Source organism: Anoplopoma fimbria, chromosome 3 (genome assembly GCF_027596085.1).
Source record: "Anoplopoma fimbria isolate UVic2021 breed Golden Eagle Sablefish chromosome 3, Afim_UVic_2022, whole genome shotgun sequence".
NCBI classification, from domain to species: domain Eukaryota; kingdom Metazoa; phylum Chordata; class Actinopteri; order Perciformes; family Anoplopomatidae; genus Anoplopoma; species Anoplopoma fimbria.
The window spans coordinates 14653775-14676067 of record NC_072451.1 but is presented as its reverse complement, the minus strand read 5'-3'; the positions used below and the strand labels follow the sequence as shown (position 1 = coordinate 14676067).

General features: G+C 44.1%; 1 protein-coding gene across 1 annotated transcript in view; it reads left to right on the top strand.

The window, feature by feature from the left end:
• LOC129088820 (cadherin-2) overlaps window positions 1-22293 on the top strand; it is an 84781-nt gene that overhangs the window by 26531 nt on the left and 35957 nt on the right. The window contains exons 3-4 of the mRNA XM_054596053.1: window positions 1582-1701; window positions 5314-5481. Coding sequence (XP_054452028.1) covers window positions 1582-1701; window positions 5314-5481 — 288 coding nt within the window. The remainder of the gene's footprint in view (window positions 1-1581; window positions 1702-5313; window positions 5482-22293) is intronic.

The window sequence follows — 22293 nt, the reverse complement described above, 5'->3', positions numbered from 1 at the left end:
GTTTGATCCCCGCCTGGTTTGTCTGTGGCTGTGCGGCGTGGCTGGCGGGCTGCATACCAATTAGTTTGCCTCCGCCTTGCACTTGTTGCATCAACCCTCTGTTTGATCCCTGAGAGTGATTAGTTTTTTACTGCTGTCAAAAGAAACATTTCTGTCTACTTATCTACTTATGCCCCCCTCCTGCACTTATCTACGATATCTATAGTAGAGGAATAAAATATAAAAATACTTAATGGGATTCAATAGCAGACACTTTGTAGTCTGTGAGGGAAGCGGTTTGGTGAAGGAGAGCTTTGAAATAAAAACAGAAAAGTCGCAGATAATGATGTTATAGTATTTTTATTTCAAGCTGGCAAGAAATGGAGAAGGAAATCAAAACTGAGAATGGATTAAAAATATTGGCCAAACACCTGAAAACAAAGAAATCAAGGTTCAAGGTTTATTACCAACATTATACTGCAGGTGTGCTTGCCTGCAAATAATATAGTTTAGACGAAATTATGTCTAAACTGGCTTGTGTGCAACATCATGACTGCTTGTGTTTCTAGCCTCCTGATTTTATTGAGTCGTTGGTTCAGATCTCAGAAAATCCAGTATGTTGTTATAACAACCAGAAACTAGGGGTAACTGTGGGTGAAGAAGTACTCAGATCTGTTAAACTAAAAGAATACTCAAGTCAAAGTCCTAAATTCACAATCTCACTCAAGTATTATTGCAAAAGTTTTACCAGAAAATGTACTTTGCACATCGTTAAGACCCAAAACCTGAATTATCCTTTAATTTAGTCACTTTTCCAGTGTGGTACAGAAGAGTGTCTCTCTCTCACACACACACACACACACACACACACACACACACACACACACACACACACACACACACACACACACACACACACACACACACACACACACACACACACACACACACACACACACACACCACCTATCTTCCCCATAGTGATACTGTCATGGCTTTGATCAGAAATAAAGTAGCAGCTGCTCCCACAAATCCCCTTCTTCCTCCTATCTCGTCTGGCTCCAGTCCCACTGGAAAAAGTATTTCCACTATAATATAGACATATACATATGTGAAATGTGTTTACTGTATTTCATATATATATTTCTTTGAAATGCCCCGCTGCCAAACTGACACTCCATGAGCCGTAGAAAGACGATTTAAGGGACTGTGAGCGGGAGAAGGAGGTCCGTGGAAAGAGACAGACGGTCCGATTGAGACGGGGGTGCTAAAGGGAATTGGAGACGGAGATGAAGAGAAATGAAGTGAGACAGAGGGAATCGAGGGGGGAGGCAGGGTGGAGGAGGGAGAGGGTGCGAACGAAGGGAGAGGGGGGATAAAGTATTTGTCACGCTGCCGTTGGAAAGAGATTGAAAAAGAAGGAGTGAGAGAGGAGAGGTTGTCTCCATATAAAGCTTTCTTGTGCTCTTAGTGCTGCGTTCTGTCCACTTAGCTCCAGCTCTGCCATGTATTGACTCTTCTCTCTTTTTCCTTTCTTTCCTTTTCCCTCTTCTCTCTCTTTTATCCCTCCCCCCCTCCTTCCTCGCCTCTCTTCCCCTGCAGGCACGTCTATAATCCAGGTGACAGCGACAGATGCTGATGACCCGACTTATGGCAACAGCGCCAGGCTAGTGTACACACTGGTGCAGGGCCAACAGTACTTCTCTGTCGATCCCCAGACAGGTGAGTGTGTTTACATACCAGTGCGCGTGTGTTTGTGTGTGTGTTGTGTGTGTGTGTGTGTGTGTGTGTGTGTGTGTGTGTGTGTGTGTGTGTGTGTGAATGTGTGTTGCCTTCACAACACACATGGGCATGAGATGTAAAAGATGCGCAGATGTCTGGAAGCAAATACACACATGACCGCGGGCACTGCAGAAAAGCAAATATACTCAAGATGTTGAAACGCAAACACACACACACAGACTGTGTGAGCAAACAAGTGAATTCAGGCCTGAGTCGTGAACACACAGATGAGCATGTGAAAATAGATCGACATGATAACAAACACACACACACACACACACACACACACACACACACACATGCAGGTGTGCATGAGCATACAAACACAGGTGGGGCTAAGCATCCGCATGCACAATCAGAGAAACGCACATCTGTCTTTTTTTATATATTTTTTTTTCTTTCACTCGGTTACTCACAGAAAATTCATGCCAACACACACACACACACACACTCAAACTCAAACTAACATTTCCCACTTGTGCATCCCTCGTTCTCTTGTCACACTTAGTCATCCATCTTTCCCACTTCCCTTTTCCCCACGGCTTCAAACACCCTCCTCTAAAATACACACACACACACACACACACACACACACACACACACACACATCTCCCCCTCTCCCAGTCTCGTCGTGTCGTCCCCCCCCCACCCCCTCTCTCTCTCACCGGTTCGCTCCAGTATGAGTTGGCAGAAATGTATTCATGCTGCCAGTTCCTGTGTGCTCGCAACAAAACCCAGCAGCAGGCCTAATGTTATTATTTCTGGATGACGCCAAAACAACAAAAAAAGACGTGTTCAAAAGAGAGACGTCAGCGGAAAAAGGTCTGTGAACTGTTGCACAGGGCAGATTACAGAGGGCCTCAAAGGACCCGTCTGCTTTGTGTGTGTTCTCGATATGCCTCCTTGTCTTGCCTGTCACCCAAGGGCACACCGTTTTTGTTTTTTTTGTTCAATGGAGGGTGCTTTATTTATTTATTTATCTCATTTTATTATGATTACTTTTTTTATATATATTTTTTGCATCGCAACTCGGTAGGGAAATCATTGCTTGGCTCACCTAGAAAATGGAGCTCTAACTGTCTGAAGCTTCAGATAGCTTTTTGATCGACAGCGCACACAGAAACACTTAGCATTTAGCTCACGGTGAGGCTGCAGAAGTTGTCTTTTTTTTTTTAAACACCCCTTACTCCTGGGAGCATGTGCCTGCATGCCGGCGTTCAATTTACCCACGCGACGGGGTCACGGTTTGCTATACCTGTGTTCCTCATTGAATATGAATGTTTAGTAATTGATTGCTTTGACATGCGAAGACCTCTGCAACAAGTGAAGAAAGCCCAACGCCTTTTGGAATGCTAATTGGGGAATATAAACCCTAATCTCGCCCTCTGTGTATTAGCCTTGACACCGCGCTATTAGACGAGCTTTGGTATTCTCAACGCGTCCGCTTCTCTTCTCTCTGCTCCCGATATATCTCCCCCCCTTTTTTCAATCACTCTGTTCCTCGTCGCCTCCATCACCCAAAGGTCCCATTCCAACCGCGCGCTCCGAGTCGAGCACGTTCAGTTTTCCTGGCTCATGAATTCCGCTCAGAAACCCAGACATATATATATATATATATATATATATATATATATATATATATATATATAATATATCCCAATGTGTTCGTTAGCATTCAAAACAAGCCCGTGCCGAATGTGAATCACCTTGAGCTGGCCGAGTTCATCCGCCCCGGTGTTTTCTTTTTCTTTCCGGCCGACGTCGGTGCAGCGGGAGGCAGCCAGGCACTCGGATGTGTAAACATCCAATCATACGTAGCAGAATGAGGTCGTTTGCACGGAGGAGGTGATCGATGTCGATTGCCTGTAAGAGATGTGTCTCGGCCGCGCTGTGGAAGAGCGTGAGATACAGAACCAGATTTTACGCTCTGTCAGCATGTCTGGCTGTCTGTGTCGGGTGATTTATCTCCCCCATATGAGCTTCTTCACATGTCTGTGTTTATGTATTTATATATATATATGTGTGTGTGTGTGTGTGTGTTTCTGTGCGCCTTTAACGGGACATTAAGTAATGCATTGTCGCTGTCAAGTGGAAACTTGGTGTCTCCCTGAAAAAGCTGTCAGAAGAGGCCTAGTCATGTCTTCAGTCTGATGACAAGGCGCTTTGACTTTGTCCAATAGGTTTTGAAAGGGTTCCAAAAGCCCCAAGAGTTCTAGTAAGAACTTGATCTGTCAATCAAGAGCGAGGGGAGTTTAATTACTATAACACAAGCTAAGGCTTTTCTTTAACACAGAAACATCTTGATGACTCTAACCATCGATATAGATCAAAACAGCTTTTTTTGTTGACTTGAATTGAGTTAAATCATAGCCGTCTTATTACGATGACAATGAGCTGAATACACTAATGGAAGTAGGCACAGCTTTCTAATAAGGCATACTTTATAAAGGGCTAGTTGTGACTTAGGGAAATACCAAGGCCTAATAAATGATTCATTATTGATTCATGAATCAGTAATTAAAGCCCGGCTGATTCCAGGGTTTCTGCAGCAGATACAATATTGATGTTTGAGAGTTTAAAACTTTTGGGTTACCCGGTTGCAATGAAAACCCATTTCTCTTCTGCGTATCTTACTCTGTCTTTGTGTCTCTCTAATCACCCAGCAATGAACCGCTTTACCGGTTACCCTTTAGAGAAGAGCCGCAGAGCAGCTGGACCCACCTCCGTGAAATAACAACTTATTCATTTATCCATTTTAAACTGCGGGCTGAACGGCTTATTGGAAAGCATGAGCCCCACGACCTTTTATTAACGACTGAGGAACACGTGTAAGTCTTTAACAAGGGGTCACGGCTCTCTCGGTTCATAATAAGCAATCACATCTGCTGTTATAAATGTTAATAAGTCATTAATAAAAGGTCACGGTGTCTATTAGGGTTCTCATTCCACCGTTTCATAGGGTACCTAGTTAAAGTCAGCTGCTGCTAATCCGGTTGTCTCTAAAAAAGGTTGGGTGTTTGTCACAGCACAGTCTGAACTACATCACATTGTTGATGAACCGACAGAGAAAGCAAGTCATGCTGGACCAAAAGTAATTATTACAAATTACATGTTACAGAGCCACAACGCATTAATACATCATTAATTAACCATTATTGAGGTCATTAGTCACAGCTTGTAAGCCTAATTGAAATAATTATTTGTTAGAAGGTGAAGGCTACAAATGCTTGGTGAAGAAATGAGCTATTGTGATGCAAAACATGTTGTGATACGGCTCTAGTAACAGAGGATAGTCTGTAGTTAAAAAACTGTAGAGTAGAGCTGGACGAGATCCCAATGTGCAGCTTTTGTTCCAAAATGGAGCACCGGCCAGAGAGTGTATTTTGGAAGCCAGAGGGTTCAGAGTCTGGTAATCATCGAGTCATAAATATTGATCGAAAAACCCTTTTAGTCCAAAAGTGGATGCATTACGGTCTTTTTGGTGCCATTTGGCCGCAGCAGAAACCTTATTTTCCACCCTGACGCTAAAAATGTGTCTGTTTTGTGCGCTAGGCATTCTGCGCACGGCCGTACCCGACATGGACAGGGAGACCCAGGACCAATACTTGGTCCTCCTCCAGGCCAAGGACATGGGGGGCCACCTGGGCGGATTATCTGGGACCACCACCGTCACCGTCAGGCTCACCGACGTCAACGACAACCCACCACGCTTCACCCAGAGTGAGTAACTCGGCAGCACAACGCAGACGCCCACACATGGGAACAAATGACTCCCAGGAAGAGACAGGCAGCACAACATAGGAGCTCAGAATGACATGCATTGACAGGCTTTTCTATGCCATCATATGTACAGTAATTGTAGCCCCAACCACACACACACACACACACACAAATACACTCACCATGCTGTTTGCAAATACTTCATTATGGTCTGCTTTACCTAGCTCGGAGCACCAGACCGCCATGGCTTCACCTCATTAGAAGACTCGAGCTGTCAGTCACTGTATAAGTCCTAGAAATGACTTTTAATGACTTTGTTGTGCTTGCATTAACTTTGTAGTACTCATTATATGGAGAACGCCATGAGAGAAAATACAAACAAATACCGGGCTGCATTACAGCACAAAAACAGTGTTTGTTCTTTTGCCCCCGAAAGCAGAAGACTCGTCAGACCTTTTTGACCTGCAGGTCCTGTCAGGATTTTCACAGCAGCAGTCAGGCAGAGGAGACTCCTGCAGGGCTGCAAAGTGCCTCATCAAACATTCAGTCAGGGATTTCACTCGCCTCCGCCATGATAGATCAGCCGCTATTTCCAACTCCTTTTCACATTATAGGAAAGATTCCCACTGCACCGCTATTTAGGCCGACCTAATGGGCTTCCTAAATAACTTTTTGATGGCATTTCACTTCATTTCACTGTTTGTGATCATGGCGTTATTTAGTGCAAAGGGAAGATGCTGTGTGTCTTATATTGTTGATGAATTAGATCAGAATTTTCCTGTGGCCTGGTCTACTGTTGTATCAGTGTAAACTTCATTTGAGCCAAATTAGTAATGGCCGCTGGTCGCCGTGAGTTTTTTGTAATTAAGCTCTTCAGAAGGAGGCAGATCTGCTCTGGCGTCTCCATGTTTGTTCCTCAATGTTGTTGGATGGAGTACACTGATGTGACTCACAGGTCGATGTATCAATCAATTCTGTTTTTGTCATCCCCCCCTAAATTGGTAGGTGCGTCTTTCATTACCTTCAAAAGGACAACCCAGTTACTCCCCCTAATGAAAGCGATGAATAGAGGAACCAAGCAGCCTTGGTGGCTAGAGTTATTTTCATCCTTTACTCACTGTCATCCTTTCTGCCATTTCTCATCCAAGCAAGATAATTGCTGACCTTTATCCAATTAAAGTGAAAAGAGTCAATGCTGTATTGCTTCTTGCACAATTACATTTGATTTTGGATTTTTTTAGATGGGCTGATGGGAAAGATAACTTACTTTTCCATTAACATTTTGCCGAAATTGAGATAATAAGAGATATATCACATCATTTCAGGGAAGAAATATAATTGTTGTAATGGTTGACTGATTTCGAGGAAAAATGTGTAATGATTTTCTGAGTAGCAATACGATTACAAATTGAAATTGTTAATTATTTTTGGATAAATGAAACTCAAGGCTTTTAATCGTGGTCCATATAGTATTAAAGAAGACAAGTTGTTCCACGTGAAACAGATAAGATGCTGTTACTTGTTGACGTCCTCCAAGGATTCAAACCAGCCAGTCAGAAAAGTCAATAGGCTTGACTTGTGTTCTATTGAAAAAATTGACAATTTAGCCAACACAGGCCCATTACTAGTATACTGAAATTACTTGATAATATTCAAATTTAATTGATTATTAACATAGTGTGTTATCTACAAATTCATTTTTAGTGTAAACTAAACCAAGCCATGTCTATCAAAGTGATGACATCTGACCTATGACCCCCTAATGATACCATTGATGTATAAAGAGACCTGGATACAACATTGAAGGTGCCCCTTTCCTTCCTATGAAAGTTGCTCGAAAGTTCGACTTTTGAGTGTAAAATTATGCAGATCTTCTGCATTTTGAATGTTCTGGAGCTCGCTAACATGAAAGGAAGACGGAAAATATTTTTGGGCCAATAGTTGATGGCTCTGCGCTTTAGCTGCTTAAGCTAACGTTGAGGTTATCTTCACAGAAACGGCAGTCCACAAAACAATGGATGACCCAATAACTACGTCCACTTTTTATATACAGTCTATGTTTACAGCTGAGAACTACCAAGCTAGCTGCTAGCTTCCTGTCCAAAACTGACATGAGGCCATCAGCTAGATCAGGGACTTTCAAAGTTTGACGCTGTGAGGATGCCCCCTTAAGTTAGCACCATCCAAAGTATGCCGAATTACCTCTCATCAGTTTTCTGTTTGCAATGATTTATTGACTGTGTAGACAACCATTACTTTGATACTGAAGACAACTTAAAAACATGATGATCTCAAGAAGGATCTGGAGTTACAAGGAATATCTTCTTTTTATTATTTCTCAATGAATTTATTGACATTTATAGGTGAAGGACACTGGAGATAATGCTATCCCCTGAAAGTGAAAGTCTCACTGAAAACTGTGTATGAGCTCTATGTGTTCAGATCCGACTGAGCCATGACTCCAAGAAGAGCGAATTATGATGCAAATTGTGGCAATCCGGAGCTAATGGTTTTAAAGTACCTTAATGGCCTCCGTGATCCATGTGCCACAGCCGCCGCTGCAGCTCCAACTGCTGACTGCGTGGATAAGCGGGCCAAATCAGCCGGCAAACTACAATAACTAACTTCCAGCTGATTTCAGAGCGCCTGCGTGCACCTGTCCCTTTCAGCTCATGCAGCATATCTGCCTCGCGTCTCTCCCTCTGCATACTATGTGAGCAAGGCGCCCAAAAAAATGATAATAGTTGTTTTGCCGACACAGAAGAAGTGTTAATTAGCTGGGTAAATTTGTCGGCAACAGTTGTCATTCTAGCTGGTAAATTAATGATTGCGGCTAGAACTTTCACCTCCTACAGCTTGTTAAGACACTTTTGATTATGTAAATTATAGTTCATATCTCTAAAATGCACTTTTGATATAAAAGTAGTACAGAATTAATCTGTTGGTGCAAGAAAAGTGCTGTCAAGAGCTGGGCAGGCACGCGCTGAGGGTTTAATCCAATAGACCATTGGCTTTAATACCAAAATTGAACTAATGATGGCCTGCGGTGGGAGGTTTGCCAGGCGAGTTGAACCCTCATCAAAGCTGGTGTTTTGGACCGGGCTGCTCCGAGGACCAGAGGGCTTCTTGGAGGAAAACGGGACTCGTTCTGATCCGTCTGGGTGACGAGAAGCCTTGTGGCTCTAACGTCTGCTCTTAAACCTCACAGGCCTACCAAATTTGTCTTTTTGCTTCTACTCGTTTTGTTAGTCTCTCTTGTGTGTGTTTCCCTGATCCTCTGCATGCCTTTTTTTTTTCCTGCGTTCCCTTACGCGCTCACCCTCCCTTGTACTCGTGTGAACACCATCAAAGCGAGCCGACCCTGCTGCTCTACTCAATTACACACCCAAGCTTTTAAAAAGACACCCTCAAATCTGGCCCCCACGTCTTCCAAGGTCAACACTGCTTATTCCTTGTGACATTTACCAAAGGAAGAGGATTACACCGGAGCACATGAACCAGGTATCGGCTATATATTATAGCCTTAACAAGAGGAAGAAAAAAAAAAAAGCCTGCTTTGCTGGCTTTCCTTCTCACAGCTTCCCTAGAATTTCTCCCAATCTAAAAACATGACTCGAGGAACAAAGTGGGTTTGTTATGTGTGAGGTTTTTTAATACTGTCAGGGGACTTCCTATGCCTGGAGGAGGCGTTATAGCGGAGAGAAAGTAGGCTGCCGTACAGATTGAAGTTGTTGTTAACAGTTAAATGATGAGATTCTTTCAGACACTTCATTGGCAAACAGAACACTCTAACCACACTTTCCTTCTGGCCTCATTATCAAATGGAATACACAAGGCTCCAAACTTATTTGGACTGCAACGTGTTTCTTTTTACGTTTTAGCTCGGCAGCTTTAAGCTTTCATTTTACTTTTTTATCCATATCAAATGCACTTTTTCAAGGTAGAGGCGGTTTGAACAAATATTTAGACAAAGTAGTCGTTTTCTAGTAACTTTAGTACCTGAAAAGATTATTTGAAATGTTTTTCATGCTATATTTGCTTTAATACTTACTGGACTACATACTTCTCAATGTACTCGAGACACATGTCAGACTGGGAACAGATACATTTTCCTTTTCCCAGTGCTCCTTTTAAACTGGTAGTTAACAAGGCAGATGGATAAATTGTGCTAAAGTGGAGTTGCTATAACCGTCTCACTCCGCGTCAACTCCTTGCCTGATTAATCTCTTAATTATGGCAGAGCTGTGTGGAATACATGCTTGGCTAATTGTCTGAGAGTAAACAAGGGTGTTGGGAATCAAATCGCATCTCAAATGATCAACTTCCTGTTACAAAGCTTCAGGAAGGGCACAGCAGACGACTTCTTGCTCTATGGGGAAATTAAGACTATGGGACTTCCGCGGCATCATATAGCTTTGTAGTTGGGCCATAATGTCGTTGTTGGGCTGATGTGAAATTTCATACCCTCTCTTCCATGTAGTCATTTATTCAGACATGTTTTTTCATGTTTACTGTTGCTGAATAATTTATGGCTGTGTGTTCGTGCTCCACGGCTGAATTCTCTGCAGCATAAATTGAAATTAAAAAGGCTCGGGCATCGGCTTGAAGTGTACCTAAAAATAAATTGACCACTTAATGTAATAAGGAGAACAACTTCTTTATTCTAAACCACTCTGGAAAGTAGGTTATTTAGAAGGATAACTCTGAAATACTGAGATGCATGGAGAATATTGACGTTGTTAAAAAAGCCTTTTTAAAGGAATGGATTTTCCATTAATTTACCATTAAATATGGAATCAACAAATGCCGCAAAAATGACATCCATCATTACCCTATAGTGTCTTTTTCTTCTTCCTTAACTTCCACACCTCTAACATACACACAGTACCAAAATTAGACACGAATATTGTCTCGTAGTTTCTGCAATTTCTACTTTGACGAGTGAGGAAATGATAAGGAAGACAGCTCGAACAAACACAGAAGAAACAAAGGTGGAAACGAGAGCTTTTTCACATCGGAAAAACACAAAAATAAATGGCCCAGTTCTTCCTGTTGCATGAGAACATTCCCAATATTGCAACAGAAAACAAGCTTATTGCTTTGCTTATAATAAAATACGTATCGATGAACTACACATTATGAATAACTGAGTGAAGATCAGGTGAGTACACTGTAGATAGCTGGTTAAAAATTCCAAACAAATACACAGAATGTCAGCAGAGAGATAATTAATGCATCACACCTTGAGGTTTATCCCGATAAATTTCTTATTTATTTCTCATCTCCCAGCTTTATTTCAATGTTTTGTTTGTGAATGGCCAACTCAGTCTTTGAACATTGTGAAAGATACCCCAGACTACCTGTGAATCTTAACATATGTTCTTTAGGACTTCAAGTAAAATTTGTTCTTGACCTCGAAAGAAGCAATTTTATGAGGAAACAGTCCAACATCCATTCGCATTCCTTGACAAGGAGCTTTCAACCACATCAAACCGCATTTAACAGTGGATCAAATCTGCTCCGTGGAGAAGTCCCAAAAGTCTAATGGGGTAAATCATAACAGCTGCTGAGCTCGTGACGGATACATCTCCATGACAACTGAACAAATTGAAACACCATGCGATCCTGTTGAAGGCTTCAGAAAAAGAACCATGAGATGGGATGATTCTCTCAAACTAAGGCCAAGGCCAGGAATGAAGATTAAATAAGACTAGGTGTCATTTGTTACTTCTTCACCTTTTGACTCATCCTCAAATACAATATCGGAACAGTCCTTGACGCTCACTGTGTTTTTGTTGTTAAAATAACCTTTATGAAATACTTTTTTAGACACTGCTGCGGTTTATTATCCTCATTCAGTGGATCAAGCACTTCAGAAGTGTGAGATTCTGAAAGAAGATTATGTTGTACTCTTCATTGATCCTCCTGCTGTATTTACTTCATACCACAAAACATTTCATTCATTAATCTGAACAGAGAACTACCTAAAAACACGATGCTGGAGCGTAGAAAAGGAGTCCTGCAGTATAGAGAAGAGAATAATTAAAACCACACCACCTTCAAGAAATCCTTTCTTCAGAATACTGCCGTTATATATTAACATGAACGAGACGACCTTGGCTAAAAACCTCTCAATTTACAACTTTTCGAAGATGATCCACGGCTGTGTTCTTCTGTGAAATGTCACTCTTCGTATGCTTGTTCTCGTTGAAATGTCAACATTCGATAAGTGATCCGTCCCAATCCCCTCGTATTTGTACACCAAGTGCACCTCCTTTGTTAATCCGGAGGCCTTCAAAGGGCAAAACACTCACTCACTGCCTTGCGACAGTTGGTAGCGGCACTTTGTTACAGTTTAACTACACACACAGAAACTCCCCGACGCATCTGGAGACTCATAACTTGTGCTCCCGCAACACTTTGCCTTTTTTTTTTTTTTTTTTTTTGCCGCTCTGCCTCCGAGAACTGTTTGAATAGCTACAACTCTGCTTTCGTGACAAGTCCGCAGACGGAGACGCAGGTGCCGCTTCCCGTTTTTATGTGGCTCCCGAACAACCTTGGCTTGCCAACGGTGCCACATAAAAACGTTGAGGGAGCCATCACTCTCCCGGCGGCTTGATGGATGGAAAGATAGACGGGCTGACAGATGACTACATAGGTAGAGCCGATAAGATCAGTGTCATTTTTATACACCAGGGAGATGAGGGGGAGCGATAGAAGGGAGAAGTTGGGAGCAGGGCTTCATCATAAATATTACTAATTCATTTCCCTGGAGAGCGAGGCTGCAACAGAGAGAGAGAGCGAGAGTGAATGGGAGGAGGCAGGGAGGGAGGAAGAGGAGGCGTGCGCACATCTTCTTATATGTGGGTCTATTTCGCGCTCAAGTGTGTAGTTTTTTTATGTATTTCTTTCTCCCCGAGAGAAAAAGGTGCGATGAAGTTGTCAGGAGAGAGTGAGACAAAGGGAAGACGCAAAGAGGGAGTGGGTGAAACGGGAACAGAGAGGGAAAACGGAGGAGACAAACGTACAAGAAAGGGTGCGGGGGAGTCAATGAAACGGAGGAAGTCAGGAGGGATAATCAGGGTATTATGTCCTTTAGTGAGAATGAGATGCAAAAAAAAAAAGAAGGAGAGTACAGACAACAAAGAGGCATGAGTGGGTGAGCTAGAAGAGTAGTAACAGAATGACTTCACCTCGTGTGATTTCTGTATCTGTTGCTCGAGCTTCTTCTGGAATACGCCTTTTATTTATTTTTATTTTTATTTTTAAAGACGTGCTCACGCATTCAAGTCACACGCACACACACATGCACGCGCTCTGGCATCATCGGTCCAAGTTCTGGGGGACAGGGAGGCGACAGACCTCGTCATCTCCTGTCAGGCACTCCTACAGACACACATGTATTCTCTCTCTCTCTCTCTCACACACACACACACACACGCACACACTTTCCTCCTGACTCCCACTCTCTCAGTATGTGTGCTCTTCACACACCCGGTACCCTTCGCGTTCCCTTATCGCACTCTCTCCCATCTGTTCCTGTTTTAAAACGCCCTCTCCGTGCACAATCATTTCCAGTCAGCGTGGCAGAAAGTGTCTGTGCTGAGAAATCCCATTTGTCAAAGCGTCCACTCTCACACATCTCGCCATAAACCACTGTGGCTGTTGTTAATGAACATTGGTGCCCACTGCCAAGCCATAGCACCCGTTTTCGGGGGTTTTAATGTCGGCCACCGAAGTCTCTTCAAATACTGTTCTTCAATTATGAATAACAGGTTATACAATATTAATGCTTAGAGTAACGTTAATGGAGCGTTAAGTTGCCTTTTTCAGTTTTTTTCATAGTTCTTTCTATGTTGCATTGGCACACTTAGGGAACACAGAGAATGGAAGTGGAATAAAATGTCCACCGGTCATCATTCTCTCTCACATCCTATTTAGCAGTCGCATCACATTCAATATCATCTAATGCCTATTGAAAATAACTTGTGTCCTCCTCAATAAGGCATCGATAATGAATTTAGTTAAACGGCATGACTAATGTGCATTTGCAGACTAGTAATGGGCTCATCGGAGTTAAGGGGACGTCTGCATGCAGGCCAAATCCGGCCCAAGTCGAAAACCGCCCACGTTCCTCGTCGTCCCGGCCAATGATCGCCACCCACGTCTCCGCATTGTTCGGTGCTGGCACGATAAAGACGTCGACTCTTTAAAATGCATGAAAGCAGAGTCCCGGGGGCAAGCTCACCAATGCGTGAAGGAGGGAGAAGGGAGACGGCAGCACGGAGGGACGGGGATGAGGTGGGGAGGAGGAGGGAAACCGGAAAAACATAGAAAGGAGAGGAGCAAAGCTAATGGCTTCGTGGCGACAGTGGTAATAAGGCCAGCAAAAAAAAAATCACTTTATCTTGCGTGGAGCTGATAGGGATGCTGGGAGATGGAGTGAGGCAGGGTTTTTTTTGTTTTTTTCTTGTGGTGCACTTGTAGGCTGTGACGCAGGCAGACGTTTCTGTTTACATAATGCACGAACATGTACGCTCCACATGAAAGGGAACGGAGTAACTGTGTGTGATTTATTATTACAAATGCGGCTGATTCTGTGTGTGTAAAGACGTCCTTGGACACATGCGGTCTTCGCATTCAGTACATATGCAAAATCTTTACATGCAGGTATCTCAAGGCGATTCTGTAGCGCTGAGGCATAAAAAAGTACTCCCTGAGATGGCTCCTTTACATCACTACGCACAATTAGGCCTGCCATTGAAGTGCCTTCTTTTTGCCTTGGAGCCATCGGTGGCACAGTGCAGAGCTCTGCTTGGATAGATTCCCCCTGCCTGGGTATGAATGCTGCTGCAGCCCACCAACTCTATTGTATGTTGTGTGTGTCCACTGATGTTGAAGTAGCACGGTCCTTCAGCTTTCTTTTTTTCCCCTTTCCCCTCTTAACTTTTGCACATGTGCACAAGCAAACAAATGAGGGTTTGCACTGGCATGCAAGCCGAGCAGGAACCGTGCAGAGCTCCCGATGGGCTTTTCTCCCACAATCCCGTGCATCCGAGAAAGAGCCTGAGGAGAGATTCATCGTGCAGTAATCGCCCTCATACAACACAAGGTTTCCAATAGACCTACGCGAAGGCAATCCAGCTTTACGGAAACCCAAAAGGGTCTTAAATTCTCCACACTCTGAGAATTTCCCATTCTCGCAGCTTTACCTGCCATCGCAGAGGGAAAAACAGGGAAATTTAAAACTTCATTAAACTCCCACGCTGAAATAGAGGGCTATTCCTGCCCCTGTTTCTTTTCCTCTTCCCGACTGTATAAGCTCCGGCTACTGTGGAAATTAGGTGAATCCATCACACTTCCTGCGGCAATGCCCGGCTCCTTTTCTCGCAGAGAACTAGGGAGACAGGGCGCAAAGAGACTGTCTTGACAATTTTATTTTTTATTTTTTTGGAACTACTTTCTCATCTGACCTGGCAGTGTGCCCCCTCACGCAGAATAATAGCAGCTAAAGCCATTCTCTTTCTGCCGAGCCATCAGTGAGCCATGGCGAGCCGGGGTAGAGGAAGTGATTTCCATGTTAATGGGAACCTTCCCCAGCAGCGTCGGAAACCTCTCCCTGCTCCCCTCCCCTCCGTCGCCCCCCCACCCCTTCCACTCTCCCCCGTCTGTTCCGCGCATATCTGCCTTTACCTGCTGTCGTCCCCGAGCACTCAATCCTTCTCTTGTTGTCTCGCGACTTTACCTTTCACCTCTCAGCCTCTGTTTACTTCTCCTCTCTCCCCCTCCTCTCTCTCTCTCTTTCTCTCCTCTGCGCTCTCTCGTTTTCTCTCTGTCTAGCTTGATGAATGGAGTCGCTGGACTGTGAGAGGTACGTCCTCAGCGGGGCGTGGCGGGCCGTTGCTAGCTGTCTCACATCGATGTGTGTGTGTTTGGGTGTTTTTGTTTTCTTTCCCTTTATTCTGCCTATACACACAAGTGCAAATCCTGCTTCACACACGAGCCCATCGAATTGGATCCTCGGTAAGAAGTTGGACAGAAAAGAACACTCTCTGAGAGTCTCTTAAAAGCCGTCATCCCCCTTGCCACCGAGAAACGACACCGATGTCCACTCGGGCGAACATGTACAATCCCCACCTAACCCTCTGAGGATCCCTGAGCAGTCAACTGAACACGCTCCCTGAGGTCTCTGCCACCCCCTCCTGCCCTCTCCGCATTCCTGACCCTCTCATTCTCCCCGGGGCTCAGTCAAAACATGACAGGCAACGAGCCAGCACGTCACCCCCCCTTCCCCGAGATATGCTTAGTTGCTCCATCCACTACACGGTCTCTGTTGGAAAAACGGCAGTTGGTAAACTACTCCGCCACGGGGATGCAAAATGTATCACCTCACCCCTGAGCTCTCATCCCTCATACATAAAGGCTGGTAAGGCCGGACCGATCGACACTCCCCACCCCAACGTTTCTTCTTCCTATAATTCATAAATAAACCTCAACATATTGGGTGAACAGATGATCATCCCGTGAGCCAAACTGGTATAAAGTAAACTTTTGGGGGGGATGCAGAGAGACAGACTTGATGCCAAGATGGCCCCCGCTGGGACTTGTGGGAAGCTGTGGCTTCCAGCTGTGTAAATAGGTTACAAATAAGCACAAGTGGCTTGTTGTAAACGCTCAACTTTCAGGATCTGGAACGAGAGCTGCAACAGAAGGACGGCTGATGGTTAAGAAAGAGAGGATATAGAAGGCCCGTCCTGAATGTAACCTCCTATAGTGGCTCAAAGGAGTAAACAAACTGTTATCTCGGCTCCAAACTGTTCATTGTCGCGCCGACTTGCAGAGAAAGAGTGAACATCCACAGTCTGGCTTCATATAAAAATATCCGTCTAAGTTTCTCTCTGTAAGTAGTGTTTTTCTCTTCCCTGACATTGTACAGAGCCGTGCACCTGCACTGACATTGTTTTTCCCGAGCTGTACCGAGGCTCCCGTGCGGTTCAACTTGTTGTTGTAACTGCTGCACTTGCAATTACGGGTTCAATTCTCACCAGGCTCGTTTTTTTTGTCACAGAGCATGAATGCGGAGCACGCTGCTTTGCATAAAAACACGCTAAAACGGCGGAGAGGGGAAGGCTAGTTTCCAAACGTAATCTGTTCCACATAAACCGCTTGAAATCTATTTATCTATATCAATGCAAATTACCCCCACAATCTGTGCATTTATATTCATGGTGTTATCAACATCTGCGAACATTATCTGGTGTTATGACGTATGAAATGATGATAATTGCAATAAAAATGACTTGGGTAGTGCGACAAGCACTTATCTTCTTGTTCTATTTTACTTATCTGAAAACCTATCACTCTAACCGCAATGCATTGCAGCTACTATTTCATCAAGATCAGATAAATTTTATCTCAATCATGCTTCTTAACTCAGACATTTTATCCTCTGTACAGACTCTCTCCTCTCTTTCTCTGACACGTTATGGATCTGGCCCCGTTTTCAAGTGTCTCTAAGTCTTTACTGGCCAAAACTTCTCTGAGTTCCGCATTTAGGAAGAAGTAAAAGTATTTCCACAACTTAGAAAATGTTAGGTCTTTTGCCAGACACATCCAGGAAGATTCCTCGGGAGGATGGATATTAACAGATGGCAGTGAGATTATAAAGAAATGCTGTTGTTGCAAATAATAATTTTTTCAAGCGATGGCGAGAAGAAAACTACCTTTGAAACACTCAAGAGAACCATCAATTTCTGCAGGAAAAAAAAAAATCAAACTGATCGCTGCAGCGTCTCAGATAATGATTCTTTCATTTATCTCAACCACTCAGTGTGAAGTTGTGGAAAAACAAGCAGCGTTATATTTCAGAGATGTATTTCTCAACAGCTTGTGGCATTACAGAAAAAAATGATTTATGGGGATCACCTGTGAGGGCACGTAACAAGAGGTGTAGGGCATCGGTGTAATTGCTGAATATTACACAATGCAGCCGAGACGTGGCTCGAATTAAGGCACTGTAAAACTAAGCTTGTACTGTGCTGTCTATACATTTATTGTCTGAGCCCCTTAAGTGTGTCTGCAGTGTTTACTTGCAGTGTGAAATGCCTTATTGGTAAAGGTCACTTTTTTATTTGAGCTATTTCTGCATTTTTGAGTCATGTTTTTGCATTCACCGTGGTGGTGCAGTGGTCAGAACCATTGCCTCACAGAAAGAGCATACTAGGTCTGAACCTGCAGGCCTTCTGGGGTGTTTTTATGTGGAGTTCAGTTTTTGTGACTGTTTAGCCCTGTGGCTTCATCCAATGTTGGCTGCAGAAATCTACAACCCTAAAAAGGATAGGCAGGTGTAGATCATGGATACGGAGCTTGGATAGCTTAGTTTCTAAGTATCCAAGCCTTAACTCAAAATACGTGGCGCATTTTGAATTTCTCCCCTGTTTAATGTCAAACTGCAATTGTCAGCAAAAGTACATATCATCATCATCATCAATTCTGTGGTACTGCTCAGAAAGTCTTACCTTACACAGAATGCAGGACCGTCGCAATGTCACGAGCTCACACAAAGAATTCATCTTGTCAGGCTTCAGAGAGGCAACTGTTTGTTCTAAACAACAATGGCGGCTACTCAAAAGACGTTAGCGTAGATGCTGCAATAGCATAACTTCTGTCCAATAATGGCTTCTCAGATGGTTCCGTGTAGCAAACCATCTGTCTCGTCAGGTAACAGGAGTTCGGTCCTTAGAGAGTAGACTAGTTCTTCTTGATGAAGAAAGTGTGGGAAGCTACATGCAATAACTATCAAGTCCTATGAAGTGGGAGTGTTCTTAGTCCTAGGTTAACTCAAACTCTTGCTTGATTAGTGTGGTCCGTTTGGCCTGGCTCTAAACTGTCAATCCAACCTCGGTGCTGACCAATCAACCTAACCAAGACTACTTGAAAAGGGTGAACTCTGATGTTGTCTGTTTGTGGGAGGAAATCAAACAAACCAACAGCAGGATTTCTGCTCTGATTATGATAGCAGATATGTGATCATAGCATGGTTTCAAAAGCTAAACTACTGACAAATCCATCTGCTGTTCTTATAATAGATCTGTATAAGCCCATGTGTATATCAATTGCTTTCCGTAGTAACGCTAATTATTTAGCGTATTTTCCCTGATTCATAGGTTAAAATCTGTTAAAATTGCTGCTTGTATCCCACACTGTACTTTGTCAGTTCAGTGAGTCCATTAGGAAGTGTGCAACCGGGATCCCTCAGTAATAAGCACCGAACCATTACTGTACAAGAAGCCTTCTTTTCCGCCATGTCTTACTTATTATTCTTATAGTCGGTTATTTCTTCGTGAGCCCTTTGAGACACATGAGAACATAAATATACATATTGCGTTTCTCAAACCCACTGGCCTCAAATAATGTATTCAATCTTTGTTAATCACTTCACACAAACAAGCCTGCAGGAATATTCAATATCTGGTTTAATTCTCTTTGGTTCGTCTCCTTCTTTACAATCTCATAAATTGATGCTTTTTGTCTCGAGAGGAAGAACTTCTCATGTCCAGTCTGCAGCACGCCTCCAGGCTGGGACGACACCTTGTGTTAATTAAACCTGACCTCTGTATTTTCCCCGCTCTGCAGCAGAACATTCTGGAGGGAAAATTGGGTGTTTGATTTTCCTAAAGCGGGTTGACTAATTCCATCTGGCTCCAACGCTCGGCTGTGGTTGCAAAGAGTAATAATGATCCTGGTGATAAGTTAAACAATTAGGTAATAGGCAATAATTTCCAATAATTGTTATTCTCTAATTGAGTTTTACATCTTCAGAGCCCAAAAGAAGGGACGGAGGAAATTAAATGAAAAGGAGGAAACTAATTAAAACGGAAGTGGCTAATACCAGCACGCTTTTTCTTTTTACTTTTAATCCTTTTATTTTCTCCATCCCTCTGTTTCTCTTCTTCTCTGTTTTAATATTTCATCTAAAGTTCAGCGCTTTCTGCTTCAATAGACAGTAAAATCACTGCTGGAAACATTGCTCTCAGTCACATCTCTCTCTCTCTTTTTCTCCGTTTCTATTTCACACTCACAGTCCATTTTTCAGTTGTTTTTTTTCTCCCCTCGAGCTCTCTCCATTCATTCCTCTGTTTCCCTCCCACAATACCTTGCAGGTGGAAGGGAAAGTCCAACTGGTTCGAGCCGGCCTGCAGACTCTCTCTTCCCCCTTCAAGTGGTCACATCAGTCAGTCACTCAGCCAGCCAGCCTGCCACTTTGTCATTTTATCGTTTTGTCAGTCAGTGCAAAGCTTTTTAGCCACTTGATATCGCAGAAAGGCCGGAGCAGGAGCTGGATCAGGCGTCCTTTACATAACCTGCCTGCTGGATTTCATACAAATTGAACTTAGAGAACGTGACCGTTGCACAAAGCTCCATTATATAAGTATTGTAGGAGAGGATTGACGCGGGGTGAGTGGACTCCACGCCGTTTAGCAGCGTTTGCACTCAGGCACCTGGCTGCGCCCACACCAGTGTGCAAGTTCAGACATCCACCTACTAATGGACTAATGGACACACACACACACACACACACACACACACACACACACACACACACACACACACACACACACACACACACACACACACACACACACACACACACACACACACACACACACACTCACTCACTCACACACACTCCTACTCTAAATAGAGCATTAGAACAAGGCCCAGTAATGGCTAATGGCCTGTCTCCCTGCACAAGTTAAACAGCAACATGCAGTGTTTTATACCTCTTGGCCTCGGAGCCTGTGAAGGAAAATGTCCACGACGTTTCATTATTAACCCCATTAGCGCGGTGACAGAAGGTGTCGCTTTCACTCTCACTTTCACTGCGTGCGGTCAGATTTAACCCTGTAGTGGCTTAGGAAAGATAAAAAAGAAGAAATTCTGCCTGTACAGCAAATGCTGCTCCCACCTCTCTCTCTCTCTCTCTGTCTCCGACACTCGTGATGATGCCTTCCGACGCCGGCCTTTTTCCCTTAAGCCCTGTGTGATGGACTCCCCCACCCCCATCCCCCTCCCCTAAATGGATGCAGATTTTATTCAGGCTATTTTCAAAACCACTGCGTGCACTTTAGCCAGCTAGACATTTTTTTTTAATGACTCCAGCCCCCGTATCCCTACGCCTTCAACCACCGCCAGAAACACTTCAGATGAGACGCGGCGGAGTGACACGCTCTTATTTTTTTCTATTCCCCCCGCCCCCTCCTCTCACCACCGCCCCTCTCTTCTCATCTCCTCTCAGTGCTTTTACCGAGACCACACTCGTCTTCAAAAAAAGTGGTTCCCCGCTGTTTTTTTTTTTCTCTGTCCCTCTCGTGTTGCATCTTTCATTCCCCATTTATCCGTCACAGTCTCCCCCTCTTCTTTTAGATCATCCCCGGCCCCCTCCCCTCCCCTCTCTGACCAGCAGTTTGTCAATTTTAAGCTCTTTTTTTCTTTTAAACTGCCTAATTAACACTCACCACCTGTCATCTCATTTTGTTTCCAACTAATCCCCCCTGCCAGCGTGGCACTATTCAGCCCGTCACCTGCAACACAATAAATAAACTGGCAACTGATTGTTCAAATATTTGTCCCTTAGTTCGTCTCTGGGAATCAGAGCGGGACGATATGAATGGGAGAGACGTGAGGAGAGCATCCTCTTGTCTGTGATCTAGAGGCCAAATGCAGCACTGGGTGGGGGGGGGATTTCGCTCTTCTCTCCGTGGCACAATTAAGGCCTCCTCAGCGGGGGGGCACCTGCATTAGCGAGACGCGGTGCATTGAAGCGGTGCGCCCATGCTGCTTCCTCTCAGCCCACTCTAATGACTTTACCTGCGCGAACAAAAAAGGCAGAGGACAGATCCCAGGCGCTCTCTATTTTCATCCGGCGTGTGATTGTATCAGGGAACCTGTGCTGCCTCTTTGAGCCTCATCATGTGCAAAATGAGCTGGGAATCTCTCCCCGCCACTCACCTTTTTTTTTACTCTCCTCTCTCCCTCCCCTGCTGGCTCCCTCTTTTCACCCCCTCCAGTCCATCACAGGTGGAAATGATGTACGACTTGTGTTGCCAGCAGCTCTCCCGTGTGAGCAGAAAGCTGATAATGACTGAGTCTACCCTACTTTGCCGGCATCACACCCTCCTTTGTCACTCTCTGTGTGTGAAAAGTGTGTATGAGAGAGAGAGAAAGAGTGTGTGGGCGTGCGTCGCCAACGTCTCACCGCACAATGGCACAGATCAATAGAAACCGCAGTCTCTGACTTGTAAATAACTTTCCTAATTCGCTGTCCCATTAGCAACATCCCGGTTTGGGTTTGGAGTTGCCTTGGTCCCGGCCTTCTGGTGCTGCGTCAGTCAGTCAGTCCCAGATGGTGGGCTCGGTAGTCACGCCACAAACACTGGCTGTTAGTGTTGAGTCATTGGCAAATGCAGCCCCCCTTTCCAGTGGGCAGAACCCCACCCCCGGTCCCTGCAAGGCCATGTGGGCGTTGGCACACTCGTTGTGTGACACATGCTTTCTCATATTTTATCGTGTCATATTAAGTATTTTGGGCCCGATCATTTTATTTCCAAAACAAGTAAATAAAAGTATTTGGGCGCCCAGATTTTGGAACTTGGCTCTGTTTATTTTTTTTTCTCCCATTCAGCAACAAGAACATCAGTGAGGTGGGACACTGATGGTCTGATTCATCCAAGTGTTGTATGAGGATGACGTTAGAGCTCTGTGGAGGTTCTCCCACACCGAACCCAGAAACATGTTTCTATATGGCATTGG